Source organism: Bufo gargarizans, chromosome 7, assembly GCF_014858855.1.
Source record: "Bufo gargarizans isolate SCDJY-AF-19 chromosome 7, ASM1485885v1, whole genome shotgun sequence".
Taxonomy (NCBI): Eukaryota; Metazoa; Chordata; class Amphibia; order Anura; family Bufonidae; genus Bufo; species Bufo gargarizans.
In genome coordinates this window covers 63480550-63504782 of record NC_058086.1, presented here as the reverse complement: position 1 = coordinate 63504782, position 24233 = coordinate 63480550, and the positions used below count along the sequence as shown (strand labels likewise).

The window sequence follows — 24233 nt, the reverse complement described above, 5'->3', positions numbered from 1 at the left end:
TGTGCCTAAATCCCTGTTCATATATCACAAGCACCTGGCTGAGACATAAGTAAACAGGGATTCCTTTCAGATACCTTTTTTATATTCAAATCTGTCAGCCAAGGTTCCTGGGAGCAATGATGAGTGATTCAAATGTTCACCATTTCAACTAATCTAAAATAAAATACAAAGCCACTCTGCAAATAGCCTTGAATAAAAAAAATCTCCTACCCGACTTATGTATCTCCATGGTAACAGACTACAAACAGACCCGGTCTGTAGACAGATTCTAACATTATATTCGCTTTATTTTGCCTGCTAGTTCTTACTAGGCTCTAGAACAGGGGTCAGCAACCTTCAGCACTGCAGCTGTGGTAAAAGTACAACTCCCAGCATGCACACTTGCTTGGCTGCTCTCAAATCTCCCAAAGAAATGAATAGAGCATGCTGGGAGTTGTAGTTTCACAACAGCTGGAGTGCCGGAGATTGCTGACCCCTGCTCTAGAATGTATGTTGCCAAGAAATAGGGGACTTATGTAAGGGAGTGGGACTGCAGGATCAGACTACACAGGATTTGTTTGTAGTCTGTAACCATGGAGACACACAGATTTTCATACGAGCTGTAGACTAACCACAGTAGTGTTTTTTTTTTTTTTAAACAAGGCTATTTGCCAGGTTGCTCCTTTTTGCATTTTAGCTGCACTGGAGCAATAAAATGGTTGTAAACTTGTTTGTATCAGTCTGTTCTTATTCAATGTCTAGAATCTCTTTAACCTTATAATTGACAGCATTTCATTAACAATTGCAGGTACATTGTTTTATATGCAAGAAGTCTTGTTTTGTATCTTGCATGAATGACATCTTGAATGTTTGATGAGATGATGTCAGACTTTGCCACATTGAAATATCACAAGATGTACTCATTCTGCAATGTGTATTGGTGCCAGATGTTTTGTTACTAGCATGTTCTCACCTGGTGCATAGATGTCATCCTGTCTGCAACAAGAATGGAAGTATACTAAGTCTCTCAATGTGAAACATGTTGTCAGCTCATTGATTCTGCCTGGTCACTGCAGTGTACAGCTTTGTCCACACCTGAGGATAGTAGCGCTAAACAGTGTCCCTGTTGCAGTGTCATTGCACTGTGTGTCTTCAAGTCTCTAGCATTTTGTTGAGTGCCTCCATACATGCGCAGAACGGTTCTACCTACAGTGCACAATGACCATTTGGTGCTTCCCTGGATATCAGACATAACCCAGTAACCAAATTCATTACATCCACTAAGTGAAAGATTTACCTAATGGCTCACCTTTTGGCTCACTAGTTCAAGACTACCATGGGTTAGCCAAAGGAGAAAGCAACACCCTATAGAGGATCATCACCTAACACATTCTTAGGCCTCTTGCACACGAACATTGTGTGCCCGTGGCCATATTGCGGCCCGCATACGGTGGGTCTGCGATACATGGGCACCGGCCCGTGTGCTCCCTGCATCATGGATGCGGACCCATTCACTTGAATGGATCTGCAATCACGGAGATATGGAACAGAAACACGTATCGGAACCCGTGTTTCTGTCCGTGCCTCGGACTTGTTCTATTTTTTTGTGGTACAGAAGGATTACGGACCCATTCAGGTTGAATGGGTCTCGATCCGTCCCGGCCGCCGCCCGTGCATTGTGGACCCCAATGCACGGAACGGATGCACAACGTTTGTGTGCAAGAGGTCTTAGACAAATACCACATTAGTTTCAGTGGAAACAGTATAATGCTTTACTGTATTACCTATGTGGTGGCCCCACCGGGGAACTAAACACTTGCTGTTTGGTTCCACCAAAGATTACAGTTAATGGAGGCGAGAAACCATGTGAAGAGCTTGTGGTCAAGGACCCTTCTAACAAACAGGGATTGCCCATATTGGACTGCTTAAGGAATATTAAAGCAAAACCATGTACAAAGATTCCACCTCTTGCATGGGTATTATTATCATTATTATCATCCAGGTATCTTTTAGTAACATTTCTTCTACAACTATAGTGTTGCTCTAACATCCAACTCTAAACTACTGGATCTGTTAGGAAACTTTTTTGGTTAGCAACCTGATAAGGTTCGGTCACTTGATGGACACCAGTGATGCATTGACTCTCACTAGGTCTGACAGTTAAGTCAAGGTGTCCATCATCATATTTAGAGAAGCATGCAGGGCTAATATTTCCATCACATGTGACTGATTTTTCAATGGAGGCTCTTTATGGAGTCTTTGATGCAGATGTGGCAATTGCCCGATAAGCTTCTAACACTCTGGTTTCCTCTCAGGTAAGATCATAAAAATAAAAAGTAGCAATGCCATGGGTCTGACACAATAACACCTATCGATGTTGTTGGTTGACAGCATGAATGATCACAATTGGGTGTCTTTCATAACAATGACACTTTTTCGACTTTCAGTCTTGTATACAGATAATGGGGTTTTCTGTGATACAAAAAATTGAAGTTTATAATGGAAAAACAAGAAAAAAATTGTAATCCGCTTACCATATGGATGTAGAGCTGTCATTCCTCCAAGCCCTTCTGGCTTACACGCTGTAAAGATGACGTTGCTCCTGAGTTGATGGCACACAGCAGTGATTGTCACATGGATGTAATTACCTACAGTATATAAACTAGAAGAATCAGGAACGGTGAAATGGTTCAGAATCAATATGATAAGGATAGTTTAGTAAAATTCTTATTATATCTGCAGTGTATTAAAGGGGCTTTGCGTGCTTCTGATATTGATGATCTATCCTCAGGACAGGTTAGCAATATCAGTTTGGTGGGAGTCTGACACCTGGCACCCCTAACGATCAGCTGTTCCCTTCAGCCTGCTGCACTAGAACAAGCACTTTTAAGGGTGGGTTCACATCACATTTTATGCCTCTGTTTGACGTATAAGTTAGAAAAAAAAAGGATCCAAAACTGCAGCACACCACATTTTTGTATCCTGTAGAGTGCGGTAAAAAAGTATACTTTTTTTTAAACGGTTAAGTGTGTTGGCTGCAGCAGTCATGTGAGCAGCACATGCCCACTGCAGGTCTAGCAGGGAGTAGGTTGTTTTTTTTTATTTTTTAGATTTTATGCATCTCCCTGCTCCCAGCCGATTAAAAAAAAATCTTGGAAAACCTCTTTAAAAAAGCTGAGCATTAGAGCATTATTACTGAGCTTTAAAAAGCATTTGATATGTCAATGCGACATTTGAAATGTTTTGATTGGTGGTGGTGATCCGAGTGCTGAGACCCCAACCGATCACTAGAACGAGAAGAGAGAAGCTCTCACATAGCACCCTCTTTGTCCTCGCTGCAGGCGACATGCTCAGTAGAAAGGCTATGAGTCCTACTTGATACCATCTTCTGCAAAGAGGAGAGAGCACGTGTGACCGCTTCTCTCACCTTGTTCTGGCAATCGATGGGGTCTCAGCACTCAGACCCCCACCGATCCCCCTACCAATAAGAACCTTTGATATGTCATTATGACATATCAAAATTTTCTTGGAAAGCTCAGTGACACATTAAGCAATCCACGATTTCCCAAATAGACAGTGGTGCAAGTATTTCTGCCCATCCCTTATATTTCCTGATTGTCTTCATAAATTAACTTCAAATCTATTCATTGGTATAAACATTATGAAACAATAAACATATAAAATGATGCACTTCATAAATGTATTGATTAAAATATCTAACATTAGTGTATTGTCAGCCAAACCATTGAGAACATCAGGGTTGGAGAGCAATCTAATGTGTATGGGGGTTGATGTCGGGGAGAGAAGGATCGAATAGAATTTTTTCAGAATTGTCTTTCTGTTCCCATTGACAACACATACATGTTTGGCCGAACCAAATGTGTATGGGGGAGTTGGGAGAGATATCCGTCAAAGGAACAATCTTTTGGCTGACAGCTGTTGGCTGTGTATGGCCGCCTCTAATGTCTTTGAGGAAGTATGGAAAAGTATGGAAAAAAAGTTAAAAGTGGCCCCATGTTGCAGACAGGTCTAAATAGACAGAAAGCGGGCAAAATGATTAGGCAGGGACAACAGAAGTAGGCGGGGCCAGCAATACCATAAGGCAAACAATATACCTCCCCAAATACCACAGTGCAGCACAAAATACTGCCACCTGCGTCACAGTATTCAACTGTATCGCTGTCCTGAGGACGTCCATACAGTTGAATTCAGGAGGGCTGCTGGCCAGGTGAGTAGGAGAGAATCAGATCATTATGGACCTGGCTGATGGCCATAAGGACGGCTTGGGCGGCCCTCCTAGGCATTGGCCCAACAGAAAATTTTCCTGTAGGGTCTATGGTCCATGGAGCAGCTATCTTGTTTAGTTCCACACATACCATAGTTTGGAGGAACCTTCCTCAAGAATTCTTGGTTCCACAACACAAGCCCGTGAATATTATTTTACACTATGCAGTGTATATGCTGATATAATCTATATAAAAAGTTGAGTAACTTGTAAATGCACTGCATTACTTATTGCGTTACCAGACACCTCTAACAGCTTATCTGTGCTAAATCAGGCAGCAGGACAACCAGCTTTTTCAGCATCACTTTACTGTAGAGCATCTGATGCAAAAATTACATTTCCCAACATACAAATCATCAGAGCGGCTCCGAACAGACACTGAACCAAAGAGATTTCAGGTCTCAGTCCTGCAAAATTGCAGCTGTGCACTAGAATAATGCGAACTGTAACCAAGGATTAGTACGAAATAAATCATTTCTGAATTTTGAAGATTGCTCTCAAGGGTGGAACGATTCTTTGAAAATAGGAACTTCAAAAACCACAACTAAAATAATTTCCGCCAGTGATCTGTCCTGAAACGCCTACGTCACTGTGAACATAAAAATTGTATACATGATAATGATGATATACATGTCAGAAACCAACAGGAGGAGGCCTAGTGAAACTATGTATTTCATGTAAAAAGTGTTAAATTGTCATATAAAATGGTCCCCATATAAAAACAGATCTAAAAACCTACATTTCAAAAATAGTAGCTGGATTCATTCCTGGTCTTATGTTAGACCTCCATTTCCAGTTATACCATGAAGGTGGACAACAGTTCTGAGCTTTCTCCAGCTCACTGCAGTGGACAATTAGAATTAAACCCTAAGTGTACTCATTGTTCCTGCGTCTTTAATGCTCTTGGTGCAAACAGTAACGATGTGCCGCAGGCTATATTAGCTAGTGACTTCTCTAATGGAATATCTGGCACTGACCCTGGAGTGGGTGGCTGTCTACTAGAAGGGAAAATCATTGTGCTACCAGGTGGCGGAACAATATGTGAAATGGAAAGCTGGTCCCACGAGCTGGCTGTATCTTTATTTCTAGGAGCCAGAGGTTAGAAAGTTTAGCAGGGAGCAGCTCCCTAGCCAAGACAGCTACATCCCAGTGGAGATGCTGGAACGTCCAGCGTCCGTGAGAGCTTCTTCCATGCCACGTCTGGCAGAAAACCCCCAGGTAAATACAGCAACACAATCCCTCTATTCTCAAACACAACTGTTAATCTACTAATTGGCAAGTTGCACTATCACAAGTCACAATATGTAACATATTATTAGACAGTAAACCAACAATGTATCACAAGAACTTCCCACCAGGCCAGGTCGAACTATAACCCACATGGTCTGTTGCTTTTCCTGTTTGTCCATCTGCTCTTTTGTTGAATTGACTATCATTTCATTTGTTTTCAAGGGGTTTGCTTTGCTTGTTTTTGTTGTTTTGTACTTCTGTTTGTTTCTCTGAGTTTGTTTTCTCCATTTTTAATGAAAAAGTTCTGTTTTCTGGTCGCACGACCATTTAATTTATTTTACACTTTATAATTAGTGGGGAACTACCATCACCAAAAAGTCGATGAAAGTTATTCAATCTGTATGAAAGATTTTTTTCCTTTTTTAAAAATTACTCCTTATTAAAAATTTTGCATGTAACTAAATGTGTTTAGTAGTTCCCCATTAATAATCATTTTAATCAACTGGGTATTATGAAAATAATTAAGTATAATTTATTTCATTTCATATTTCATAAATGGACAGACAGTTATCCCTTTATTTGCCTTCTTAGGTATCCTACACATGATTGTATCACAGATTCATATTGTATGGATCCATAAGCGAGCCCATAGTAATCTGTGGGCGCATATTGTAACTCCATATGCCCTTGATATAATGCACATATTTTTTTCTTATAGATTTATAAAGCATCTGTGCGAAAATATTTGGAGAGTATTCCATTGCAAGTTTTATTAAAGGAGTTGTCCAGCCTTTAGTAAGCAATGGTCTATCTGTAGGATAGGCAATCACTGGCTGATTGGCAAGGGTCTGATACACTGCCTCCACCCATGCCGATCAGATGCCCAGTGTAGCTCCATCCCATTGAAGTTGGGGGTGGACTGTAAGTTTTAAGTATTCGTTTTCTGATGAGCTAGACCTGTGATGGCTAGCCTCCGGCCTCTGGCACTCCAGCTGTGGTAAAGCTACGACTCCCAAGATGTACACTTGCTTGGCTGTTCTTAGAACTCCATAGAAATGAATGTAGCATGCTGGGAGTTGTAGTTTCACCACAGCTCGAGTGCCGGAGGCTAGCCATCACTGAGCTAGACGATACAATATGCAGCAATAAGTATACTTGTTCAAGTCCTATCCAATAGTTTAGGAACTTATACTTTAATACAACAAAGGATCCCAACACTAGTGTCACTAGTAGTGCTTTGAGCTCATAAAAATCTACTAGGATTTCTAGGTGAGAAGTTATGTGTTTGCAGATATTTTGTTCCTTTCTTTTGGCTCACTTTGACCTTGCAGGTCCTGTCTGATGTCAGCTCCATGCGGCGTTCCTTCTCCACCACAGCTGACAAGCGTGTACGTAGCTCCTGGCTAGAAGACTTCTCTTTAGATAGAAGCGGTCTGGATAGTGGCTACAAGCAGCAGCGTCGCAGTTATCATGCCTCTTTAAGGCTATCCACTCATCGAATAAATACAGATACAGGTTGGTCAGAATGATATGGCAATTATGTGTAGACATAAATGATTTGGCCAGGTAGCTCAACATTTGCTTTGCCCTAAATGTAGAAATTCTTAGCAAATAGTTGTTGGACACCTCAACTGTAGACATATCAACTAAACTTAATTCTCCAGTGAGGTCCAATTAAGTTCCTGACTAATAGTTCCAGTAGTAATTTTTGGTCAGCATTATTGGCACTTCTGTGCAGGACTCATGGGCTTTCTGTAGGAACAGTGGTGCAGCTTTTTGAGTGAAAATACAAAAATTAAGTTGTAGAAGACTGTATATTCTTGACCTCTGTGTCTGTCTCTCTATTCTTTCCTTCCTTGAGATACGGAAGCGTAGGACAACTGACAGAACATCTTTCAAAGTGTCATCCCACAAAAAGTGTTACTAATGCAATGGATAGGGCATGACGTATTATAGTAATATGAATGGAATACAAATATTGTTAGCCTTGTGTGTACATTACATTTTCCCCTCTGGTGGCACCCACTGCTGTTTCTCTTGGCCTCTGCATTTGATGGTAGATTGACATGCTCCATGGTTTTCTTGCTCCCCTCCTCCTCTCATTGCTGGCGTTGTAATCTCAAAGTGAAACAATTCAAATGCTTTTCATTTATTCACCCCATTATATAGCTATATATCTCTCTAGGCCAGGGGTGCACAACGTTTCCTGGTTGGGGGCCACATTGCCAGACTGAACCAATGACGAGGGCCGAAATTAAAATTTAAAGGTGTATTAACAACTAAAATGTTGTACTTATGGCATATTGAACATACATTATATACCATTAATGTCTAGTTACACTTCCAGGACTCCCATCTAATGGGAGAAATACATGAAAAATACATGTGAGCAGCCACAAGACATAGGCATACATGTCTGTTACCAGATGGTTGGGGGCCGCACAGAATGGTATCGAGGGCCGCATGTGGCCCCCGGGCCGCAGGTTGTGCACCCCTGCTCTAGGCTGTGGAAAAAAAAAAAATTTGGGGGGCGAGAACACTATAGTGCTACTTATTGGTGGAATTACTGAGGCGGCGAGTGAGGGACTATTTTCTCCTGCCCGGAGTGGAAGTGGTTAGCTAGAACTAACTGCAGTGTACTCCTAAGAGATATAGTGGTCCCTCAAGATACAATGACCACTGGATACAATATTTTCAACATACAATGGTCTTTTCTGACCCATCATAAGTTGAAACTAGACTCAACATACAATGGCTCAGATTCATATCCAACCAATCAAGGCCACTTCTCTGGTAAAATAGTTGTGTTAGTTGTTAGTTAGCAGCTGTTCCTGACTGTTTTATGTAAGAACTTGTTTAATCTGTCTTAGTTATCTTCTTATTTTTCTTAAATATTCATTTTCTCTTATCTTAAAAGACATTTTGGGGTTTGGAACCGATTACTCAACTTACAATGGTTTCAACATACAATTGTTTTACTGGAACCAATTATTATTGTAACTTGAGGGACCACTGTAGATGCTTGATGCTCACATGTGGCAAGCTGCTTCTCACCCACAAAAAGGGAAGAGACAAGAACTGCAGATGAAGCTTAAAAGGATGAAAATTACACTGGAGAACAGCATTTTTGGATTAATATACTTAAAATAATGGTGTGCATTACTCCAGAATTATTTATTTTTATAACCCCATGAAGCAAGCAAGCTGTTAAGACATCCTTTCCTCGTCTTATACTTTATTGTAGATCTCTATTATAATATAAAAGAGCCAAATTCATAAGGATAATATATTCAGATACCAATAGTGTGCAATAAGCTGACTTCCATAGTTTATAGTTTCATTATTATCATCAATTAATTATGCAAGTCGCCAAGGCCAGTAAAAAAAAAAAAAAACAGGCATCGACAAAAACAAGGGAAGAGGCAGCAGCAAAAATAACTCATCAGCAATTGTTAATTCCCTGACCACTCAATATCTTCCAACGTACGGTAGATACTCTAAAGCATGCCACCTATTTACAGGTCATCGGCTAGACTCCCACCGTTCAGGAGGAAGAGAGAGGGGTCGTTCTAAGGAAAGGAAGCACCTTTTATCCCCTGATCTCTCACGCTGCAATTCAGAGGAGAGAAGTCCACAAATGGCGTGTGAGCATAGGGATCACCAGCTATCACCTGATCATACCCATAGCAGTGTGCAGGTAAGAACAAGAGCACTGGATACACCAAGCATTTAGAAGAATATCTGTAAATATCATGGTAATGTGTACATTGTACTCTTTGAAGGGATTGTAGATCATATGTGAGTTAGACTGGTCATAAAGTCAGACATACAGTACATGTGATCTGTGTGAGTTCTGCAGCTTTAAAACCATCATTAACCATCAGGGTTACACTATGAATTCTTGTATTCATTCATTTATTCAAGATGGCACTGTACAGAGCCCATGTAAATGTCTTGTTTATGTTAAAGGGGTTGTCCGGCCTAGATGATGACAGCCCAATGGTCATAAAACCTGTGGCCAATAAAGAAAAAAAGCAATTCACCTGTCTTACCATTTCCCGCTGGAAGTGGCTTGGTCCTATGACCGCCAAGAGAGTAGAATTTTTCTTCATTGGCCACAGGTTATGATTAAAGATGAGCAAAGTTTTTAGAAAAATTTGATTTGGCAATTTCAACAAGACATTTAATTGATTATGAATTAATTAGTCAAGAATCACTATAAATCAGGTATACTCAAGCCACTCTGCCTTAGGGTACGGTCACACGGAGCGGCCATTCTGCGGGCAGGTTGCGGCCATGCTGCAGTGAAGAACCACTTGGCCAATTAGCCCACAGCTGCCTTTTATTTAATAATGAAGAACGGTCTTCATTGTTAATGGCCACGCAGCATCTTTAATGCACCTTTAAACAGTAGCTGTACCCACTTCTCCAACCCCAGTGCTCTCTTGCTCTATAGGTGGGAGCCCTTCTGCCATCTGCTTTTCCTCCTTTTTCACATCACCTAATATCTATGAGAATATGTCATTAGGATGAGGGTTTTATAGGGCTGTGACATAATAGGTGATGGGTAGATAAGAAAAATGTTTCACAGCAGCATATCCAGTATGACTTGAGAAAAGCTACTGCATAGCCGAAACGTTGTGTATTTTTGTGTGCACTCTTGGTCCCCAAATAAAAGTCACACTGGATATGCTGCTGTGAAACCTTTTTCTTATCTACTCATACATACGGGACGGCGTTGGATTGGCGGTTCCACCACGGCTGATGCATTCCGGATAGGTCAGAAGATCCATTTTGTGCTGCTCTACAACTATTTCTTACTACTATAATAGGGGATGGCTGACTGCACGGCATTATGGGTAAACATGTGTTCCCGGGCTTGTCTCCTCCACAGTTAGTTTCACTTTGTTACACGTGCAGCTACCATTTTAGGAAAACTGATTTGTTAAAATGAATCGCGATAAAATTTGGATTCATTGCAAATCAAATGCTTTGCTTCACTCAACACTAGATATGACCCGCGAGGTTGTCGGCTTCTAGGCCAGATAATTCCTTTAAAAGACATTGGCTGGCCTGCAGTCCCATCTCAAGTCGTGTGACTTATTGTTAGGATATGCCACAAATGTCAGATAGGTGCAGATCCCACCTCTGGGACCTACAAATTTAAGGGAGAGCAGATGTGCATCCTCGCCCACCCTCCATTTACCACTGTGGGAGTTCTACAATAGCTGAGCACTGGCTCGACTATTTCCGAACAGACAGGTGGCCGGGCTTGCGCATCTTGCTCTGCATTCACTATTATGAACATCTGAAAATTGCCAAAAGCATGTACTTGTCTATTTCTGGGAGTCTAAGAGCAGTGAATGGAGAGAACACCAAGCACGAGCACCTCCTTTTACCCCCCTTTTGAGATTGGAGCAGGTAGCAGAGGTGGTGACCAGCACCTATATGACATTTGTGGGCGGCATATCCTAGTGTTAGGTCACTAATGTTGAGATGGGAAAACCACTTAAAGTAATTAAAGGGTTTTCCAGGATTAGAAGATAGGAGCTTCTTTTTTTACCCCAGACAGGGCACAGCATCTGTCCATTGGCTGTGTCTGGTATTGCAACATTGACTGTGTCTGGTATTGCAACATATTACCATTCAAGTGTATGGGACAAAACTGTAGTATCAGTCCAAGAAAAAGAGTGGCTTTGGTACTGGAAAAAAGCAGATCCTCTTTAACATTGTTCTATAATTCTAAATTTCGTATTGCCATTTTTGTAGCTTTTAGATACAGTTGCAAGAAAAAGTATGTGAACCCTTTGGAATTATATGGATTTCTGCACAAATTAGTCATAAAATGTGATCTGATCTTCATCTAAGTCACAACAATAGACAATCACAGTCGGCTTAAACTAATAACACACAAAGAATTAAATGTTACCATGCTTTTATTGAACACACCATGTAAACATTCACAGTGCAGGTGGAAAAAGTATGTGAACCCTTGGATTTAATAACTGGTTGAACCTCCTTTGGCAGCAATAACTTCAACCAAATCGTTTCCTGTAGTTGCAGATCAGACGTGCACAATGGTCAGGAGTAATTCTTGACCATTCCTCTTTACAGAACTGTTTCAGTTCAGCAATATTCTTGGGATGTCTGGTGTGAATCGCTTTCTTGAGGTCATGCCACAGCATCTCAATCGGTTTGAGGTCAGGACTCTGACTGGGCCACTCCAGAAGGCGTATTTTCAGCTATTCTGTTGTTTATTTACTTCTATGCTTTGGGTCGTTGTACCTGTTGCAACACTCCTGCAAAATGTCTTAATAAACTTGGGAATTCATTTTTCCTTCGATGATAGCAATCCGTCCAGGCCCTGACCATGATGCCCCCACCACCATACTTCAGAGTTGGGATGAGGTTTTGATGTTGGTGTGCTGTGCCTCTTTTACTCCACACTTATTGTTGTGTGTTTCTTCCAAACAACTCAACTTTGTTTTTCATCTGTCCACAGAATATTTTGCCAGTACTGCTGTGGAACATCCAGGTGCTCTTGTGCAAACTGTAAACGTGCAGCAATGTTTTTTTTGGACAGCAGTCGCTTCCTCTGTGGTATCCTCCCATGAAATCTATTCTTGTTTAGTGTTTTGCGTATCGTAGATCTGCTAAGAGGGATGTTAGCATATGCCAGAGACTTTTGTAAGTCTTTAGCTGACACTCTAGGATTCTTCTTCACCTCATTGAGCAGTCTGCGCTGTGCTCTTGCAGTCATCTTTACAGGAAGGCCACTCCTAGGGAGAGTAGCAGCAGTGCTGAACTTTTTCCATTTATAGACAATTTGTCTTACCATGGACTGATGAACAGCAAGGCTTTTGGAGATACTTTTATAACCCTTTCCAGCTTTATGCAAGCCAACAATTCTTAATCGTAGGTCTTCTGAGAGATCTTTTGTGCGAGGCATCATTCACATCAGGCAATGCTTCTTGTGAAAAGCAAACCCAGAACTGGTGTGTGTTTTTTATAGGGCAGGGCAGCTGTAACCAACACCTCCAATCTCATCTCATTGATTGGACTCCAGTTGGCTGACACCTCACTCCAATTAGCTCTTGGAGATGTCATTAGTCTAGGGGTTCACATACTTTTTCCACCTGCACTGTGAATGTTTACATGGCGTGTTCAATAAAAACATGGTAACATTTAATTCTTTGTGTGTTATTAGTTTAAGCAGACTGTGATTGTCTATTGTTGTCACTTAGATGGAAGATCAGATCACATTTCATGACCGATTTGTGCAGAAATCCATATTACTCCAAAGGGTTCATATACTTTTTATTGCAACTGTATGTCATTGTCATTGTAGTATCTTGTTCTTAAAGATTTCTCAAACTGCTTTAATTTGGGTTTACGAATATTTGCTTGTTTTTCCTAATAGATGCTTGACTCATTGAATGAAAGTTGCATTCCTTCTGACACCAGCACCCCAAGACGTGGAAGACGTCAACTTCCTTCTGTGCCTGCAACCCCAAGACCTCTTATTTCCTTTTCTTCTTTAATCCGCCGACAGAAACACAGCTCACCTCCCCTGAATGGGAGCGACAATACACCACCACTTCCTAGTGAACCAGGCCTGAGCGAGTCTTCCTGCTCCCTCCAGGGGCGTCACAGCTCACAGTCAACTCCTCAGCACTATATCTCAGAGCCATATTTGGCCCTACATGAGGAGATGCAAAGCTCAGACTGCGCAACTGAGGACACACTCACCTTTGAGGTTGCTGTCGCTACCAGTCTAGGTCGTTCTAACACCATTGCCGCTGCTCCTTTACGTCAAGGGTGGCAGATGCCCAATGGTCACTATCGTCGCAGAAGAAAGGGTGGATTACCATCTGTGATAGCTTCTCGTGAATTAAGTGACACAGAAGAGGATGATCGTTGTTAAATAAAGGCGGGGAATGTCTGAGGTGCCACAGCAGATAGAATTTGATTGGCCCTTCCATCGCATCTCTGAGCTTCTTCGAGGGAGCCCCACAGCACTCACTGCCAATCCCCTTACCTAAACCACAAGTACAGGCAATGCCATCAAAATGGTTGAAGCCTGGATCTTAATATCTTGTGCCAAAATAGAATTAAACTGTCGTGAAGACATGCAAGAGCTTAAAGGGGAGAAGTGGAGGCATATGCCCGTACTAGAATGGTAGAAGCGAGCAGTCTAGAATATGTCAGGTAGTAGAGATCACTGCCTACCTTGAGTTCACTAGTGATTGATACTTTGTTATTTACAAATATTAGAACTTAAGTTTTCAAAAAATGACAATTGATCATCTGCCAAAGTGATCAATCTTTAATCAAAGTACCATATGGTAAAAGTACTTTCTAAAACTGGGACTGGTAAGTTTATCGAACGGACAGCCATTACAGTGAGTTGTGTTTATTAATGGACAAACCATTTGACTGGAGGATTTCTTATGCAGTTATGTGAAGTTTATAAAAAGAAGTATATGCAAAGATGGTAGATGGAGAGGATTCTCTGAGCCCATCAACCCTTGCCATTGTACGAACCAGTGAAGATCTATATTTTTTTTATATCAAAATCCTCTACTCATCCTAAGTTTAGATATGTTGAAGTTATTATATTTGGCAAACTACATGGATATGGAAACTAATGTTTGTAGAAGTGTGAGCAAAATGTGTTTGCTTCAGTTAAAGGCAATCTGTCACCTATTTTTACCATTTGTAACACATGCCAATGCACTGTAGTATTCTCAAACATCATTCCAACCATACCTTTGTTATCAACTCCAGAAAATGAGCTTTTATCGAAGTGCCCAGGAGGTAGTCATCATTTGCTCAAAGTGCACAAGACCACCTCCTCCAAGAGCCCAAGCCCATCCCTCACGAAAATCCCAAACTGCCTCCTCACTTTGTGCTAGTACCTCCCCTTGTGATTATAATTCTTTCCCCTCTGCTGCAACCTCAAAACATCTACTCCCCTCTGTCCACTATGTCAACTTCTCTGTACTTGAAATCTCGTGCAATGACAATCAGTAATCTTCTAGCATTTGCGCACTGGCTTTACAAGATCTTTTTACTGATTACCTATCCTCGTGATAGGTCATCAGTATCTTATTGGTGGGGGTCCAACACCCAGGACCCCCGCTAATGAGCTGTTTGAGAATGCGCTGGCATTAGCAGTAGCACCCCGGCCTTCTCACAGCTTTCTCTAGGCCATGTGATGTCACGTTCATCGGTCACATGGCCTAGGCACAGCTCAGCCCCATTGAAGTGAATGGGTATGAGCTGCGATACCAAGCACAGCAGCTATCTAATGGATGGTGCTAAGGCGAGCATCAGTGCCTTCTCAAACGGCTGATTGGTGGGGGTCCCTTGTGTCGGACCTCCACTGATCAGATACTGATGACCTATCCAGAGTATAGGTCATCAGTATAAAGATCTTGGAAAACTACAGTGGGCATTGGACTCACTGAATGTACAACACATGCGCCGCTCCACAGACAACATAATTGCGTGACATTTCAAGTATGGAGAATCTGAAGTAGCAGGCAGAGGTGTATGGATGTGGAATTTCAGCAGATGGGATGGAGTTATAATCACAAGGGGAGGCACTGACACAATTGAAGGAGGCGGTCTGAGGGTCTTGTCAAGGGTCGGGCTCTTGGAGGAGGCGATCTTGGGCGCGTGGATAAATATAACAAGTATGGTTGGAATGACTTTGAGGGCTCTACAGTGCATTGACATGCATTACAAATGGTAAAATAGGTGATAAATTCCCTTTAAGAGGTAAGCATGCATTTCTTTTTTTGCATGTATTTTATGGGCCCATGGGTTTAAAAGGCTCTCTCAGCATGGGAAGTTTACACAGTGTGGTAAATACTCCCAATTTACATGGTAGATGCATATTAATATTTCTCAGACAGGCTTCCCTTATTATGCATGAACAATCAACACTTTAGGTACTTTATATAAAAGTGAAATGTTTAGTCCAAAGGATCGGGATCGATCATTTCCATCACCTGTCGGAACGTAAAGGCGTGGTGCAGTTGTATAATACTGATGATAATCCTCAGGATAAGGGCTAATGCACACGGCCATTGATCGGCTGTTCCGTGCATTGGGGGACCGCAATTTGCGGTCCCCAATGCACAGGCAACATTCATGCGTATTCTGCAGACGGATCCAGACTCATTCAACTTAAATAGGTCTGTGGTTTGTCCGCACCACAAAAAAAAAGTAGTGCAAGCACAAATTTTCTGAAGTGCGGAGGCACAGACAGAAACTGTGCCTCCATTCCACACCGGACCACCCGGATTGTGGACCCATTAAAGTGCACAAGGCCAGTGCCCGCATTTTGAGCCCTAAGTCATCAATATCAGATTGGTGGGGGTCTCCCAGCACCCCCGCCAATTAGTTGTTTGAAGGAACTGTGGGGCTTGTATAAGAGCTACTAGATTTATCTTCATGCTCCCTTGTAGTGTCAGTGCAATTATAGATTCCTATTGCACTGGAACAAACAATTGTAAATGCACAGCAAGGGAGATGGTGAGCAGTTAAACTCTGAAGAGGAAACAACCCCTTCAATTCAGTGGGGGTGCTCGGAGTCAGTCCCCCACTGATGTGATATTGACGAGCTATCCTGAGGGTAAGTGATCAATATCATACCACTGCACAACTGCTTTGAATAAGACCGGTCATCTTTCCTGCCATGTATGTTTTAGTAAATACTTGTATTCCCCCTAAAATAATAATTATGGATCATCTCTTCTTATAACTATGCACTGTCCCTGCTGAAAATGTAAACATTATATACATTTACAACAGTTACCATGTCCCTTCTCAATGGAGTGTGCCCCCACACAGTACCCTGCATGACCGATTTAGAGAGTGTTTGAGTGTGGCGAGACCTACCTAATTGGTAACACCCTGTTGTCTATTTATTTATAATATTCTAGTAGGAATAACAGAGAGATGGGACAACACAGAGTTCTAAGAAAATATTCTTCAAAACTGCTACATTTTGGGGGACAGAATTATTTATTGAGGTCTTCTTTAATTTAACATCTTCAAAAGAGCATTATTTTATTATATTTTTGTTCATTTTCCAGTGTAAATCAGTCTAAAGTATTGCATAATACTATTTTATTCTTGATATTTTTTCACATTTTTTCTTTAAAACTTTATTTTAAATTATTATTACTTTTTCATTATACCAGGAGGCAGTTATTAAGGGGGCCATTCTCTGACAACTATTCACAGCACTAGAGGGAAACTTTACTGATGAGTCAATGGAGTCTACCCCTGACCAATGCTCCCCAGATAATTCTTCCCTATCACTGTCTTCTGTCACCTGTCTACACTTTTTAATACTAATACTGGTACTTTATCTGAGCAGACAAGAGATCTCTCATTATACAATGAATGAGAGTTATTCACTGAAGACCAGAATATACCTTTAAAGGTAATCTGTCACCAGTAACTTCCCTATACAACTGTTTGCTTAGACACATTGCTGTAGCTCACCTGATTAAAACATTGTTTATCTTCTGTTGATCCAAGGCTTTGATCCCCAGTTATACTGTTTCATAATATGCCAAATAGGCCTTTGGTGCAACAAGGGGATTGCCTTTGCTCTTGTTGCAACCATGCTCCACTTCTTTCAGTGGCCAATCCCTCCCTGTCTGCTTTACCACTACCTTGCCCTATCAATCAAAGCAGTGAGGGAGGGGCCACAGAAATGAGTTGAGCTTGGGTGCAACAAGAGCAGTGGTGATGCCCTCATTGCACCAAATACCTAATTTGCATATTAAGAACAAGTATCACAACTCATGAATGGAACTTCGGATCAACAAAATAAAAACAGCATCAGTGTTTATGCAAACAGTTTAATATGAAGGTCGCTGGTGACTGATTCCCTTTAAGCTTTATATACATAAAGACAGAAAACCCCTTTAATACACTCTTCAGGAAAACTTTGCTAATACTCAGGTCAGACATCCCATATACTGTAGATGTCATCCAGTTTGACATCTTACCATGAGATCCCTGCTATTATACCTATCTACCTATATTTCAGCAGGGAGGAAGTAAAGGGCTGCAGTAATTAAAGTCTATGTCAACTCTGTCCTATATTGAAATTAATGGAGTGTGAATCCTGCAGGTAAACAAAGATAAACAGCATAGAGTTAAAAAAAAAATTTATTCTAGATCAAAAATGTACATTTACACACAAACATGCATATTCTAGGAGTTTTTTTTCCAGTTCCATTGGAACATATTAAGGGGTATTCCAGGATATTAATATTGATGGCCTATCATTAAGAGATGAGATCAGCAGAAGTCCGACATCCTCCACCCTCACTGATAAGCTGTTTCATATTAGCAGCAACTACATAGCTCTGTCCATTGTATAATGGATGTTGCTGGTAACCTTGAAGTTAGAGCTATGGGTAGAGGTATGTTGTTCCGGCATTGACATCTGGCACCAGAGTTACTTCAAAACAGCTTATTCACCGGGGTAGGGATGTTGGACCCTTGCTGATCCAATATTAATGGCTTATCATGAGAAAAAGAACTCAATATTAAAATCTTGGACATTCCTTTTAAAGGGGTTGTCTCATCATGGACAATGGGGGCATTTTGCTAGGATATGCCCTCATTGTCTTATAGGTGCGGGTCCCACCACTGGGACCCGCACCTATATCGAGAACGGAGCCCCACAAGGTGGTGGCTGGAGGACTTAGGTCCAGCCACCAATAAGCCGGCTCCCTATAGAAGTGAATGGGAGCGTACCGCACACGCGTGGCCTCCGATCCCATTCATTTCTATGGGTCCGACAGAAATAGCCGAGCCGGCGCTTGGCTATTTTCGCCGGCCCCATAGAAATTAATTGAGAGCGGCTGCGAATGCGCAGTGCACCCTCCTTCACTTGCGGGGCTCCGTTTTCAATATAGGTGCAGGTCCCAGCCGTGGGACCTGCACCTATAAGACAATGGTATTGTCCTAGCGATATGCCCCCATTGTCCATGAAGAGACAACCCCTTTAAGGTCAAAAGCTCTCCTTAAAAAAGGACACCCATAAAAGAGTTATCAAAAATAGTTTAATATTTTGGACAAACCCTAAAATGGCATCTCAAATGCCATTCTCTGCAGCGCTGATCCAGTTCTCCTATTATTTTACAACATGTAAAACACAAAAATCACTACTGCAGCCAATCAGTGTCCTCAGTGGCTTACAACGGTCACGTGTCGTATGCCGTCACTGCTGTTTGTAAACTAAAGGCAACAAGAGAACCAGACCAGCACCAAACATAACAGCGCTGCATAAAAAGCCGGATATAACATAATTATTATTATTTTTGTTTAAAGGGCATCTGTCAGCAGATTTGTCCCTATGACACTGGCTGACCTGTTACATGTGCACTTGGCAGCTGAAGGCATCTGTGTTGGTCCCATCTTCTATCTGCCCGCATTGCTAAGAAAAAAAATTATGTTGTAATATATGCAAATGAGCTTCTAGGAGCAACGGGGGCGTTGCCATTACACCTATGGTCTCCACTTATTCTGCAACAGCCGCACTCTCTCCCTTTTGATTGACAGGGCCAAGCGTGATGATGTTTTCCCTGCCTGGTCCTGTCAATCAAAGTGCAGAAGGGGCGGCAGTTGCAGAGAAAGCAGAGCCTCTAGGTGTAATGGCGACGCCCCCGTTGCTCCTAGAGGCTCATTTGTATATATTAAAACAACATGTTTTTCAGCAATGCGGGCACATATGAACATGGGGCCAACACAGATGCCTTCAGCTGCCAAGCGCACATGTAACAGGTCAACTAGTTTCATAGTTACAAACCTGCTGATAGACGCACTTTAAGCCATTTTAGGGCTTGCCTGAGATTTTTAATTGAAAAGAATATTGTATAAATGCTCAACACATTATTAGATTTACAAACCTGCCATATATATTTTTTCAAATTTAGAGTAATTTTGATAGACTTCCATAATTATCGATCCATTGCCCTATCTGTTCCACCCCATTAACGTTCGCTCACTAGAATACTGTATTAATACCGTATTAGAATATATGTTCCCTATATTCAGCAATTGACAGCCAACAATAAAACTCTATCCCTTCCTTTGCAAAACTACACTAAACCCCACTCTGTCGCGTCTCTGCTTTTATTAAAGGGGTTCTCTGGGAATTAAGAAAATTAAAATACCTAAGTATTACTTGATTATAAATATATTCCCAAATACCTTTCATTAGCTATATTGGTTCGCTTTGTCTGGGGAGCAATGATTAGGAGAAATAAAATGGCCACCGTCCTATTAGTACACACAAAACCTGTCCTAGTGGCACAGAAGGACAAGTTACTTCACAACACTGAGGTAAAGAGCTGCTTCATCCTCCTCTCTGCTCTGCTTGTTAGGGATTACGATCCTGAATACAGCTGGATAAGATCTTTAGCTGAATCTCTGAAGAAAAGGAGCTCATTAGGAGACATGAAGTACAGAGTGGAGGGACAGGACAGACTGTGGTAATGGAGACTGCAGACAAGTGCTGCTGCTCATTATCCACATCTCCACCATACTCTCTGTACTTCATGTCTCCTTATGAACTCCATTCCTACAGAGATTCAGCCGAAGATCTTATCATCTGTATTCAGGATCATAACCCCTGACAAGTAGATCAGAGAGGAGGATGAGGCAGCTCTTTACCTCAGTGCTGTAAAGCAACTTGTCCTGCTGTGTGATTAGGACAGGTTTTGTGTGCAATAATAGAACAGCGGCCATTTTGTTTCTCCTAATGATTGCTCCCTAGACAAAACGAGCCATTATAACTAATGAAAGGTATTTGGGACTGTATTTATAATAAAGTATTATTTAAGTATTTTCATTTTCTTAATTCCCGGAGAACCCATATAAGGTCATAATTGTACCAGTGGCTCTGATGGACCAGACTGTATGTATTGTATTCATTACCTAAGACATAGGTGATGGTATAGACAGAGCAGTATTAAGCAATACCAGTTTCCATGATTTGTAACTATATGTAACTATCATTCTAAAGGGTCACATTATATGCCATAATCTACCAATAACTATTTTATAAGAAATGATACAGAGCCATTCTTCATGTAAGACTTGTAGTCTTCATGTCGTGGATACCAAGCTGTGTCTTGGAATTAAAGTAACCAAACAGAAGAAAAGAAGAAACCATAGGGGGGCATGTGTACCATTATATTCCTTTACTCATAAATATAGTGATATTACTGTTATCTTTCCTATGCCAGTATTCATAAGCCCCACACCAGGAGAACACTTTTTCCTTGGTAGGTTCCCTAGCAATAACAATTGTCTAGCTAGTAGTTGGGGAACCTGGTGGTCAATGTATGTTTCCCTTCAGTGAATTAATTGTAATAATATAATCCCTCAAAAAAATCATCTTGCATCTTTAGAGTGCATATTCTAGTGGTTTATGGAATAATTTGCACTTTCAATACTTTGCTTTTTTACGCCCTATTTTCAGCAGATCGACGAGCACCCGGGATTTTGCTCTTCACCTTCAAAGTCTTTCCATCAAGACTATATTCTACTGCCCAGCTCATGGCACATAGATAAAAGCTAATTATAAACATTGTGAAGTATTATTAAAGAGAACATGCAATTAGATTCTCACTGGTTAGATTACCCATACTATTTTTATAGGGCAAAATGGCAGAATATCATATCTGAGGATCCATGCAAAAAATGTGTATCTGAAATAGGACAGAAGGGTTCATAGTAATAGTTTTCACTAGTCAGTAAAGCAGTTAACTGTGTCCTTTAGTCTCTAAAATTCTGCTAAAGTTTAGATAAAACTGGGAAAATGGTATTGGCTGTTGTACTGTTTATGTGAAATATGTATTGTGTTGCAACTGGAATGATTTTTCTAAATTAGTAGTAAATACCCAGTACCTCTCTGGGGGTTGACTGTGCTAAAGCTACATAAAAACGTGGACAAGCATCAAACCACAGCAGGCAGTTCACCAAGATCCGTATCCATACTCAGAAGATCTAATATATATCTTCTGAGGAACAGGCCTTTGTACATTTAGTTCTTCTACAAAGATGGACACTTTCAAGTGCTATGTACATGAAAATTCTTCTGCCTGTGCAAAGCAGAGGAGAAGTCATGATTTTATCAGGTGTCAGGAGGTGGTGATTGTATTATAAGTAAACTATCCAGCTTTGCCCAATATATATATATTTAAAAAATAAATACAAATGAAAAATATGTCTTGGGATTTTATGGGAATTTTTTGTGAAAAAGAAATAAAAAAAATTATATATATTAAACACATTGTAAATAATTCTCAATATTTCTTGTCCTTTTTCTGACTTTTTCAGTCCAGAAATAAAACTTGATGAATGAAAATGTCTTGTGCTGTTGTTAAACCAGTATAGCACTGCTTGGGCCACTGTTCGTTCTTTTCATGGTTGAAGTCAGTCTTCAGACAGCCATTAAAATAGTATGTCCAATATAGTTTTTAAGTTTTTGGTGGGTGTTTTTTTTAAGAGTTTTCTGGGTTTAGGAAAAATGAATCTGTTACTCGAGTTAGGCTATTTGCAGACTAGCGTTAGAGATCTGGCAGGCGGTTCGGCCAGAGGTTTGTAAGGCTCTGTCCGGCCCCATTCAATATAATGGTGACCAGTGGAGATCCAGCCTCATTACGGCAAATATATCGACAGTCAGCCTGGAAGAAAACTGCTGCATGTTTAAAAGGCAGGAAGGCATCTCTGCCAATTTGCTGTGTGAAAACAATGCAGCACTCATATTGCTGCAGTGTTCTTCTTACTGTTTACCTACTTGCGCTATAGCAAAAACAGGCAATTTTATTTAATCATTTTGTTTCAGCCTCATATGAACCAGAGAGACCTTCAAAGTAACATTCAACTGAAATTGATACAAGAGAATAACAACATCCCACAAAACGTATACATCCTTTCATGAAACATGCAAGTTAGTTCTCTTCCTAGAAGCACAATGCCTTAAAAGGGTTATCCGAGTTATTTTTTTGTTCTTTCTATGTTCCTAACTAAGCAAATATAACAGCTTTCCAATTCACTCACTTTATCTCCGGTGGCTGGTTTCTCAGATTTCACTGAGGGTCACATGACCTGTGATGTCAGCTTCTCTCCCTGCTCTGATAAAGGTCGTCACTGTGCAGGCCACGCCCCCCCCCCCTTCACTGCCGTCTACTCTCTGCTGGGATTCTTAACCCCTTCAGCTGCACAGCTCTGCAGGCAGTGAAGAGACAATACATACTAGAGCTAGAGAGAGCATTGCACAAAAAGGTAGGGGGAAGATCCTGTGTGTATTAGCAGTGTCATTATACAGATGGGACTTGTAGTTCTACGCATACAACAGGCTGCAGAGTCTCCCAGCACTCAGGGCAGCTCTTGTATCCACTCCCTTAGAAGTGTCATTATACAGCTGGGACATGTAGTTCTACACATACAACATGCTGCAGAGTCTCCCAGCAGGCAGACATGTCACTCAGGGCAGCTCTTGTATCCACTCCCTTAGCAGTGTAATTATACAGCTGGGACTTGTAGTCCTACACATACAACATGCTGCAGAGTCTCCCAGCAGGCAGACATGTCACTCAGGGCAGCTCTTGTATCCACTGCCTTAGCAGTGTCATTATACAGCTGAGACTTGTAGTCCTACACATACAACATGCTGCAGAGTCTCCCAGCAGGCAGACATGTCACTCAGGGCAGCTCTTGTATCCACTCCCTTAGCAGTGTCATTATAAAGCTGGGACTTATAGTCCTACACATACAACATGCTGCAGAGTCTCCCAGCAGGCAGACATGTCACTCAGGGCAGCTCTTGTATCCACTCCCTTAGCAGTGTCATTATACAGCTGGGACTTATAGTCCTACACATACAACATGCTGCAGAGTCTCCCAGCAGGCAGACATGTCACTCAGGGCAGCTCTTGTATCCACTCCCTTAGCAGTGTCATTATACAGCTGGGACTTATAGTCCTACACATACAACATGCTGCAGAGTCTCCCAGCAGGCAGACATGTCACTCAGGGCAGCACTTGTATTCACTCCCTTAGCAGTGTCATTATAAAGCTGGGACTTGTAGTCCTACACATACAACATGCTGCAGAGTCTCCCAGCAGGCAGACATGTCACTCAGGGCAGCTCTTGTATACACTCCCTTAGCAGAGCAGGGGGAGGGGCAGAGATTGTTTTTATTGTATGTAAACATAGGGCAAGAAAAGAACCAGGGAAATGAGGAAATATATATTTTTTTTACATAAAACTTGCTTAGCTCAGTCATATATCAGATTTTCAGTGCTATATTATTTTTTTTCATAACTCGGACAACCCCTTTAAGAGTAACTTGTTTTACTTGGTTGACTTGCCTTGTGGGGTTCTCTTTGGGGTGCTCTTTATCATTAGGGAGACCAAAAAATATGCACACGTATTGTACGCCTAGTGACACTGCTCTTGGTTTCTAGGAAAAGTATATTGCAAATCACATGTTGAGCTAGAAAAGGAATAATATACAGTTGCAAGAAATGGTAAGTTGACTCTTTGGACGTACCAGAATTTTTGCCTTGATTGCTAATAAAATGAGGTGTGATTGTTAAGTCAAAATTGTAGACAAAGACTATCTAAACTATCAACACATAAAAAGTTATACTGTTCATATCTTTTAGGCTCCATGCACACTACTGTATTTTT

The 24233-nt window shown here is 41.2% G+C and overlaps 1 protein-coding gene across 1 annotated transcript in view; it reads left to right on the top strand.

Annotated features, from left to right (window-relative positions):
• CACNA1E (calcium voltage-gated channel subunit alpha1 E) overlaps positions 1-13418 on the top strand; it is a 611438-nt gene extending 598020 nt beyond the window's left edge. The window contains 4 exon segments of the mRNA XM_044301096.1: positions 5354-5482; positions 6826-7009; positions 9016-9191; positions 12915-13418. Of these exon segments, the coding sequence (XP_044157031.1) occupies positions 5354-5482; positions 6826-7009; positions 9016-9191; positions 12915-13418 (993 nt within the window).
• Positions 13419-24233: the final 10815 nt, after the last annotated feature.